Source organism: Sinocyclocheilus grahami, unplaced genomic scaffold, assembly GCF_001515645.1.
Source record: "Sinocyclocheilus grahami isolate Dianchi unplaced genomic scaffold, SAMN03320097.WGS_v1.1 scaffold687.1, whole genome shotgun sequence".
NCBI lineage: Eukaryota > Metazoa > Chordata > Actinopteri > Cypriniformes > Cyprinidae > Sinocyclocheilus > Sinocyclocheilus grahami.
This window is the reverse complement of record NW_015505866.1, coordinates 701,246-711,959: the sequence shown is the minus strand read 5'-3', so window position 1 is coordinate 711,959 and position 10,714 is coordinate 701,246. Positions and strand designations below refer to the sequence as shown.

The 10,714-nt window shown below is 38.9% G+C and overlaps 1 protein-coding gene across 1 annotated transcript; it reads right to left on the bottom strand.

The window, feature by feature from the left end:
* Positions 1 to 8,889: 8,889 nt before the first annotated feature.
* Positions 8,890 to 10,169, bottom strand: LOC107559466 (uncharacterized). The gene is made up of 2 exons (XM_016243299.1): positions 9,651 to 10,169; positions 8,890 to 9,423 (listed from the first exon to the last, which is right to left on the bottom strand). The coding sequence occupies exons 1-2, from the start codon at positions 9,759 to 9,761 to the stop codon at positions 8,890 to 8,892; spliced, it is 645 nt and encodes a 214-aa protein (XP_016098785.1). The 5' UTR covers positions 9,762 to 10,169.
* Between the last annotated feature and the right edge of the window lie 545 nt (positions 10,170 to 10,714).

Below are 10,714 nucleotides of genomic sequence, written 5' to 3'. Positions count from 1 at the left end.
TATTTATTTATTTATTTATTTATTTATTTTTGTATAGGTTTAAAGAAAATCTATGCAACTTTGCTTTTGGGACATAGCCAATATTTTATGCAAAATATAAAAATTCGGGTCAATACAATAATTACTTTATTGTCATTGTTGATAATCAATAAATAGCCGGTATATAAAATGTCAATATTTTTTTGTCTTAACACATTAAAGTTTAAGCACTAAATAATAATAATAATAATAATAATAAAAGACAAGTGAACTTTATAAATATGTACATTGTTTATATATATATATATATATATATATATGTGTGTGTGTGTGTGTGTGTGTGTGTGTACAGAATGATAATTATTTGTTTTTACTGTAAGTGAGCATTATATGGTGACAAATGTAATCTAAAAGTAAAAACTGAAGAATTAATAATCTAGAATATCAACCAATATCAATAAATTAAATCTCTAAAATATAGACCAATAACTGATATGATACAAAATCTGTATGTTAGCAATAATTTAACAGAACAAGACAACAAAGTGCATTAGAGACAATAGAGTGTTGCAAGGATGACACAATTTTGTAGGCCAAAACCCAGAACAATTTAGCATTTTAGCACTTCCAGTTCCATTGTCCTGAAGTCAATGGGTTTTTTGAATGGGTTCTTGGTTAAAAGCTTGAAATAAGATCTGTAGTGAATACAATCTCAAGATATGTTCATGTTTTATTCTATGACATATACATCAGTAATACCCACTTGTGATTTATTTATTTTATTATTTTAAGATTTTACATGTTTTGAAAAAGGCGCTTGCTAACAAATGGCCAAATGGGACTACAGGTTATCGACACATCGAACGTCATCACGCCTAATAGGTAATCTACTCACTAGTCCGCTTTCACAGCCTCGTTGTGTTTATCTTAGGAGCGTAACAGCACACATACCTCGGTTTTGGGGTCATGGTTCGATATAACAGGAATAATATTTTTTCATTTATTTTTAACAGACAGTAGTGCTACATACTTGTAGCATGAGTAGTTGTTTTTGATTTAAATGAGATTGTATAATTGCAAGATTTAAAGCAAAAACATTATGGTCTGACTTTACATTTGTGAAATTATACTACATAAGACATATTCACAAAACAAAAACAGCAGATGAACTGAGTGAAAATGCTAATTTATTCTCAGACAGCAGGTGGTGCTTATGGAAGAGCAGCTATATTACCGCTGTAAACAAAACAGCTGCACTTATAAACACTACTTGCATTATATGGAGGTATGAGGAAAAGAAAATGCTATCGAAACATTTCTGAAGACGGTCAGTTCCTCTCAGAGATAAATTCTTATAAACCCCCATATTTGTCTTGCTATATTTTGAGCATCACGAACAGTGAGCTTGATCTGCCTGGTACAGTATTTTCTCCTCTTTACAGACAAATTACATTTTGTGAAATGATTGCAATGCAGTTTGTGTGCAATTCTGAAATAGAGATCGGCCAAAATAAAACAAAAAAATGGTTCCGATTTATAGCCATTCAACCAGTGCACCTCTAGAACCCGAAACTTTCCCACACTGCTGATTTTAAATAATTAGGCGGTTCTTTGAGCATTTGTGTGCTATCTGAAATCACCATTTTTGTTTTGGGTTAGTGGCTGCATTTGAAAGCTGAAAAATGCTGCCTTCGGAGGATGCATTCAAAGGTAGGAAGGCATCAAGGCACGTCTGAATCCAACGTCAGATTCACTTCCTTTATCCTAAGATGCCTACATATGATCGATTTTTGATGGCAGTATAGATGTATCCTTCGCTGCCTTTGATGTCCCACAATCCTGATGGTGTCTGAAAGTTGCGTTTGGTGGTTAGTTAGTGTAAATGTGTTTCTGACCAAATTTTCCACTTTTGATGTTGTTTCAAGCAAAAAATCAGTGTCATAGTAATTAAATATTTGCTTAGTTATCACCAAAGCTTGCGCAATTTTGTTGTAGATCATTAAACTGTTACGCTGCCTCAGAAGCATGTCCAAAATCAGTTTCGTGAGGTGCGCAAACGTTGCCTTAGAAGGCTTTGCCTGATAAGGCAGCGAGGCAGCAAGTCAGCTGCCTAGGTTTTTGGATGCAACCGGTGTGTAGATTGTCTCTTCTTCTGCTCTTTCCTGTTGTGACAGTTAGCATTGCATTACTGCATGCACCCCCTTATGGATTGATTGTCTATGACTGACTGTATTCGTCATCTGACTGCATGAACCGAACCATGACGTCCGTACCGTGACGGTTCGGGACAAATACATTTACGTTACACCCCTAGGTTTTAATCACACTCTTGCAAACTTTTCTAACTCAAACTTTCAGGGATTTGGTTTATTTTATTTTATTTTATTATTATTTTTTTTTTTTAAATAAAAACTGAAAGAGTTTTAGAAGCTTAATGGTGGTGATGATGAAGTCATGTGACCATGGTGTAGTTCATTTATGGTCTATGTTTAGTTTTTACATCTGGCAATTGTATTTAGGCGTATTTAGTTGTTTTAATTTGTGAAGATTATCATGATGAACAAAACATGTAAGAACCGTTAACATTTGTTGGTCACAGAGCTTATTTTCTGCAATAATCCAAAAGCCAATAGAAAAATCGCATGGAGTTTTTGTCAAGGGAAGCAGGGTGATGTTAACTTCTGGCTTGTACATCACTGCAGCACTCGACTGGCAAATCCATTAAGTCCCCTGACCATCAAAATGTTCTCTGCTTGCGTGAGTGATGTTGACATGATAGCGATGATACACCGCACACTTCATAATGTCATAATCTCTCAGAAACTTGCTTCACTTTAGACAGACTCTATCAGCTCCTGCAGTCCTGCCTCTGTCTCATCTGTCTGCCCTCCTTCATTAGAGCTCATTAGAGCACATCACTTAAGCTGCACCTTGTCAAAAGCCCTCCGCTTCCAGCCCACCACCAACCAGCTTTCCACAGCCAGACCAAGAGGTCACGCATTCAGTCTCCCACCACATGCCAACACCACCTGACTATCCATTATTATCTCTGATGCTCCATAACACGAGGATGGCCCTGTCTCTGGCTACGTATGAGACAAGTGAGAAATGCAGCTTTAAAAAAAGGCACAGATCCTCAGGGGCTGTGAGGCGTCATTACAACCTGTCATTTTGACGCTGTTTTTTTTCCTGACTCACTTCAGATTGATGTTTGGTGCCAAGGGGATGTTTGAATTGTTTGGGCTGCCGAGTGTGGATTGTGAAAAGTGTTTGCCACTCAGTCAGATGTCGAATTATTGTGCAAGAGAGCTATGCACTGTGGGTAAAAAACTGAATTCAGTTTGACAACTGAAAAATTTACATAAATGTGGAAACAGTTTACAATACTTTTACAGCATTTATGTTAATTTCTAAATATACACTTTTTGACATTTTAAAGTTGTATAGATGAATGTATTATGTTTAAATATAAATTAAATATACTTTTAAATATGAATTAAATTAAATTTAGGTCACACTTTATATTTAGTGGCCTTAACTACTATGTACTTAAATTTAAATTAATAATTTGATACAATACACTTAGTGTACATACCTGTTTTTACATTGTACTTATATTTAAAAAAAGACCTGCATGTAATTACATCTGTAATTAATTTCTGTAATTACATTTATAATTACACTGTTAACCCATCCCTTACACCTTAACCCACCCTTAAACCTACCCATACCACCAAACCTGTCACTAACCTTACCCGTATCCAACCTCAAAAGCAGCAAAAGTGTTTTGCAATACAATATGAACACAACAAGAACATTGTACTTATTTTTGATGTAAGTACAGTAGTTAAGGCCACTTAATATAAAGTTGGACCAAATTTTTAATTTACATATAAATTAATGTTTAAAAATAAACATTAACTTAGATTAATAAATACTAAGAGTTCATGATACCAAATGCATTGAATGGTTTGAGTGACGAATGGAGTTCAAGCGTAGCTCAGGCAGACCATGGCATGACAGCCAGCATCAGCTTTTTGTAACTCCTCCCACTACAATTAATATATGTTCATCCATACTCACATTTGCCAGTCTATTGTATGTGTCTGTCGCACATACATGCGCTTAGTCAGCTTCAGTTCTGTCACAGAAACTAAATCAGCTTTCAGTTTCGTTGAACAGAAAATGCACTAAATCGGTCTTCGGTTCTGTCTCACAGAACACTAGTCTGTCACACAGACAAACGTTAAGTCAGCTTTTTTATGTTGCACAAACACTTTTTTCACAAACGCTTTCAGCTCTGTTGAACAGATGCATTAACTTAGCTTTCAATCACTATAGTCTGTCGCACAGACACGTTAAATCAGCTCTCAGTCACTATAGTCTGTCTCACAGACACGCATTTCTAGTTCGGCGCCAGACACTTGCTTGACAGCTTAAAATTGTAATTGTCGCACAGATACTCGCTTAAGATAGCCTTCTAGTTCATCACAAACACTCACACAGGACAGCTGTCAAACAGATGAAAGGATTTGTTCCCCACATGAATTTCACTTCAGATTCAAAAAGGACAATTTTTGCCTGATTTGGAGCCAAATTACAGGGGTAAAAATAACTTTAGAAAGATGGCACCATCATTTTTTTATTTTTACAAAGAGATCAGTTGGTCTATTACTAAAAACTGTTGACTTTAACTGTCTTTGTTGCATTATATGCCAATTGAAAAAATGGGAACAAGATATTCTTGTGTTTTTGCCCCAAGTTTGCATGTCTGTAATTCAAGAAGTATTAAAGATCTCTTAATACCCTTTTAGATTATGGTTCTTACATTTTTATTTTGGTATCTTCATTTTAACATGTCATGTCACTTCACTTAAAAGCCCTATATGTTTATTTCCAGGATATATGAGGATCTCAGTGTGGCTCCGTGTTCAAATAGTTGAATTTTACCCATATTCAATGGTCAAAAACCAAATGTGGTCCACCTTGCAGCTGATACTTATTGCATTTAAAAGGGGAATGTCTGAAGAATAAATAATATTGAAACTAGAAATATATGTTTCCATTGCATGCAACATACCTCTCTGAGTGCCAAAAATCCACTGAAAGGGTCAAGTTGATGGACATTAACTTGCTCTCTAAAGTGTATTTATGAGAATCCAGTTTCAGGGAAATTTGGAAGTAGGGGTTTTGTTCATAAAACCCCGTCGGTTGCAGGTTTACATTGTTGCTTTAAGATCTGACGCATAGAACAAATAATTTTGACACATCTGTATTTCTCCCAACTGTTCAAGTTCAAAACTGACTGCATTTACATGAATAGTCTCCAAGACGGGCATTTTGAAATTCGTTGACTTTTCGTGTAAGTGTGTAGCAATAACAGATTTTAAGAGAACTTAAGCGAAAGAACTCGGCATTCGCACACTGACTGAGAGACGCGTTATTCTGTGAGCGCGCTTTCGGTAGCAAAGAAACCCGTCGGCTTTCAAGTAGGCTTCAAGTAAGACTTAAAAACACATGCAAATACTGAATATCACTTTTGTGATCATGCATTGAGTCAGTGACATTTCCGTCAACTGTCCCTGGACTCTGACATATTTTCCGAGTCCGAAAGGTTCGAGTCCGAGTCAAGTCTGAGTAAAAATACATCCGAGTCTGTGACAAGTCCGAGTCCTTTAAAAAACTGTACTTGAGACCGGACTCGAGTCCGAGTACCCCAATTCTAAAAAATGCTATCTTTTTTATGCCCAGAATGCTGTAGTAGATATTCCAGAGGTACATTCATTCTGAATGTTTTAAATGTCATAAATAATAATAAAAAAAAAATGTCATAAACATTTAAATGTCATGAATAAAAAAAACATCAACATATAAAGAAGAAAGACCCCCATGGGGGTTTGAATGTAACATCAAACAGTCTAAAGTGTGGACACACTTTTTTCTTTTATTTTCTTTAGTTTTTATTTCAGCCCCACTTTGTGTTGAGTGGCCTTAACTACTATGTACTTGCATTTAAATTAATCATTTGGTACAGTGCACTTATTGTGTACATGTTTTAACCAATTCCTTCGCCAAAGTGCAATGGATTGTGGGCAATATTAGTCATTAGAGTTAGTGAGTTAATTAGTTGTATTTAAAATTTGACAAGACAGGTTATTGCGCAACAAAAGAACAATACTTTTTTCTTTTAGCAGTACAACCTGAAATGCTTTAAAAAATAACATATATTCAAACACCACAAAAATGTAATTTATAAAACAATTTAAAATCACAGGGAATAAAAGAAAGTTCATGTCTTTTTGTTTTGCTTTTGAGCATAACATGTTCCCTACTTCGACAAAGTGAATAAGTAGATGCTATAGTCAAGAAGCTGTGCAAAGGCGATTAATTGTTCTTAAGCATGAGAGTGTGCATGATCTACCCTCCAAAAATATACCTGAAATAGTAGACCATCCAGGGTCTTTTGGCATGCTCTTTTCAACATACTATGCTTTGGGACACACTTATTCTAACCTCACATACTATTTAGGATGGATTGTATGAACATTGGGATGCAGGGATAGTCCCTTTAATTGGTAAGCATTTTGTTAATTAAAATGAAGAATACTTATTTTTCCTTTCTTGAGACTAAGGTTTGTATTAGGCCTTAATTATCATTCAAGTGAAGACCTGGGCTGTTGTTCAGGAGATGAGGTGAATGCTTTCCTCCTACGCTCACTCTGTCTAGCTAGATGTGTGGCATTAATGTTCCTAACCTCTACTCATTATCCTGGTCTTGAGTCAGAGCTACAGGGCAACTATAATGCAGGTGAGGTGAAAAAAGACAAGATTGAGGAATAGGCCTCATTCTTATGAAAATCTATGGGGAAAACTATGGGGCCCCCCCCCCCCATTTTATATGTGTGTTTTACATATGTTCAGTTTATAATATTATTAAGGAATACATCAATTTGATAATTTATCTAAAATTCCAAGTTCTGTCATGAAACTCTAGATGGCGGAAGATGATGGGTCGTTAACACAAATGGAGTTGTCGTTTCACGGTTTTATTCCAAACTCAAGGTGAACTCGTATAACTGTCTTCCACAAACGTCTAACATATCATTAACAGCAAAAGCATGTATTCCAAATGCAGCATTGACACGTTAGTGAATATTATAAATAGCAGCAGTGGCAGAAGCAAAAAATCAATTTAGTTACATGAGGGTACAGTGAAAAGCATTGCTGGTAGTGAACTCGCTCCAGTGTATGCAGAGGGGTGCCATGCTGTAACAGGCTGTACATGTGGAAGCGTCAAAACGATCGTACAAATTAGGGATGGGCAATACCATTTATGTTGTTTTCAATACGATACCAATCATTTTAAAGGCCAGTATCGTTGATACCGATACAATACTTCTAAACTGAACTTTTGAATTATGAAATGTATTAAAGGGGTCATATGATGCGATTTCAAGTTTTCCTTTCTCTTTGGAGTGTTACAAGCTGATTGTGCATAGATAAGATCCCTGAAGTTGCAAAGACTAAAGTCTCAAAACCAAAGAGATATTCTTTATCAAAGTTAAGACTCTGCCAGGCCCCCCTAAAACGGCTCGTTCTGACACGCCCCCACATATCTACCTCACTATGTGGGAATATTTGCATAATGTTCCCAAATGTGCAAGCAAAGAAAGAAGGCGTGGTTTCAGTAACCGCAGTTAGTGTTGAAGCAGCCATGTCAGGGAGACGCTGTGTGTTTCTAGGCGAAAGCAAAAGCACTTTATTTGGCCTTCCGAAAGTAGATGAATTTAGGAATCTTTAAGATTACTTACAACAGAACAGCAATGCATTTTATGGACGACCGTTTCGTGAACCTAGGAGAGGAGGTAATTCTGACTTTATGACAATCTGGCGCTTCTGAATCAGCTACTGTTTTGTTATTAGTTTAAGTATTTGCTATTGACTGTTCAAATGCGGAGTTTTGCGCATCGTGTGTGTGTGTGTGTGTGCGCGCGCGCGTGTGCGAGCGAGCGAGCGCGCGCGCGCGTGTGAGAGAGAGAGAGAGCGCGAGAGAGAGAGAGCGAGTGAGTGAGTGAGTGTGTGTGTGTGCGCGCGCGAGAGAGAGAGAGAGAGAGAGAGAGAGAGAGAGAGAGAGAGAGACAGCTTCACAGTAGAGTCAGCTGTCTTAACCGCGGCTTGTGTACTGCATCATTAGTGTGTCTGTTCCCCTTTCAAGCTTGAACTGATGGTAAAACTAATTACATTATTTACTGTCTTTACATTTATTTTGAAAGATGAAGCTCACGATTATGGTAAGGGGCATTACATTTCCGACGCGCGAGAGAGAGAGAGCGAGTGAGTGAGTGAGTGTGTGTGTGTGCGCGCGCGAGAGAGAGAGAGAGAGAGAGAGAGAGAGAGACAGTGACAGAGAGACAGTGTCACATCACAGTAGAATCACATCACAGTAGAGTCAGCTGTCTTAACCGCTGCTTGTGTTCTGCGTCATTACTGTGTCTGTTCCCCTTTCGGGCTTGAACTGATGGTAAAACTAATGACATTATTTACTGTCTTTACATTTATTTTGAAAGATGAAGCTCGCGATTATGGTAAGGGACGTTACATTTCCGACAAGTGCTTGCGGTGTTTGGCCAATCACAATGCACTGGGTCAGCTGGCCAATCAGAGCAGACTGCGCTTGTTGGAAGGAGGGACTTTGTAGAAAACGAAGCGTTTGAGAGAGGCGGGGCATAGAGGACCTTCAATAATGTACAGTATTTGAAAAATAATGTGTTTTTGAACATTAAAGCATGTCAACATATTCTGTTACACCAAATAATGATCTTTAAAAAAGCATCATATGACCCCTTTAAATTATTAAATTACTAAGAGTAAAATGGGTAATGATATCCACTTAACTTTATATCTGAACCTTTATTGCAACAGGGCAATCTGGGCTCTGACCAATGACAGGAGTGGGCAAAGGGATGACAGAAGTGTAGGGTGCACAGAAGACAGGAGTGTCGAAGGGATAGGGAATGATGCCAGCAGGACCAGGGAGGCAACGAAGGAGGAAGGAGCTAGGGCACAGCCTGGAGTTGCAGAGGATGGATGAAGGACATGTGGACGAGCCGAGTAGCAGACAAGGGAAGTCGCTGGGGGGAGGAGCCATGGTGGAGGCCTGGGAAGTGTGGACTGCGATGTTCCTGCGATGATGCCGGCGATAGAGACCCAGATGAAGCCGAGCACACGGAGCTTGGGCGACACAGAGGATCCAGAGGGCCAAGGCAGAGCAGCAGGCTCTGGCAAATGAGGTGAAGACGTGGAGGATGGGTGGGAGTCTGAGGGATTTAGGAGGTTCAGGGCCGGAAGGAGACATAGACTGCACAGAAGGTTTAGGGCTGGACGGAACCAGCAGGGAGACAGGAGATTCAGAGCTGGATAAAACCGACTGGGAAACAGAAGAATCTGGGTAGGAAGGAAACAGAGAAGACAGAAGGTTAGGGCTGGACGGAACCAGGGAAGACAGACAGACAGACAGGACCAGAAGGAAGAGGGAGTTTGGAAAAGAGGGGATCAAATAGTTAGAGCAGGTCTCCAGAGTCCAGCGGCAGTTCACCCTCAGCGGTAAGAATGTGGGCGGGGCTATCCTCCATGCCCTATTCCCACAGACACGATCGATGTTGCTGACTCACACACTTGCTCGGGCTCCGTGGAGATCTAGATTCCACGGAGATGATGGCTGGCTGGGCCACGCTGCGAGAAGCCTTCATGTTGGGGCTGGACACTGATGTAATCCTTGACATCTACTTCGTCGATCATGAATGCGGATCCTGTAATCCACAGCGCGAAGTTGATGTAGCTCTTGATAGTCCAGCACGGATCTCCCTGAGGCATGACAAAGTGAATGTCATCGTCCAGACCGTAACAAAATCCATCCATCAAGCAGACCTCATCGCAGCGGGCAAGGTGGTAGGTGTCCAGGAACTCCCCCACGTAGTCCTCCAAACACCGGCCGCTCTGAAAAATGAATGCCACCACCGCTTCTCCCTGAGGTCCCAAGCTGAGTGGTGGAGTGTTGATGGCAGCAATGGCGCGTCTATTTTTCATCTTAAGTTTGGTTCAGTCTTCTGTCACGCCATGTGTGGGAAGAGAGGAAACGAATACAGAAGGTTACAAGTACCAAATACATTTAATGAAGCTTGCGAACAAGAATACACACAACTACTATCTAGCGACGAGACAGAACACAAACTAAGGACACAGAGGGCTAGAAATACACATGGCAATCAACTCAAAGGCAAAACAGGTGCACAAATTAACTAATTAAGGACAGGAACGCAAGGAAAACTAGGTCACTGGACAAAAACCAAACTAAAACAGAACTAAACTAGGACACTTATTAGGTTATATTTTGTTTACCCATGGTTAAATATGTTTACTGTAGTGGTAACCACGGAAATCTGCAAATACTATAGTTGAACTACAGTAAAACCATGGTTAATTTTCATAAGGGACTGCCAGTGAAAGGCTGTTGCACACATAAAATGCAACCTTTTTATTCTGACAGTGTATGATTTATATTAACATTACAGAATAGAACATGATCAATATGAACATTTAACATTCCATTTAAATACATGTAATTGCACAAACTATGTAGGCTACCATTTCAATTGGTTTATTGTGAAATAACTCAAACATGGATGTTTTCATCCATCGTTTTCATCCAATCGTTTTCATCCATTGTTCTGGGCTG

Excerpts from the sequence above, each read along its gene's own strand:
- LOC107559466 (XM_016243299.1), bottom strand. The coding sequence starts at position 9,761 with ATGTCAAGGATTACATCAGTGTCCAGCCCCAACATGAAGGCTTCTCGC. Across the intron at positions 9,424-9,650 it reads CACGGAGCCCGAGCAAGTGT|ATTCTTCTGTTTCCCAGTCG; the intron begins GTGAGTCAGCAA and ends CTTCCTACCCAG.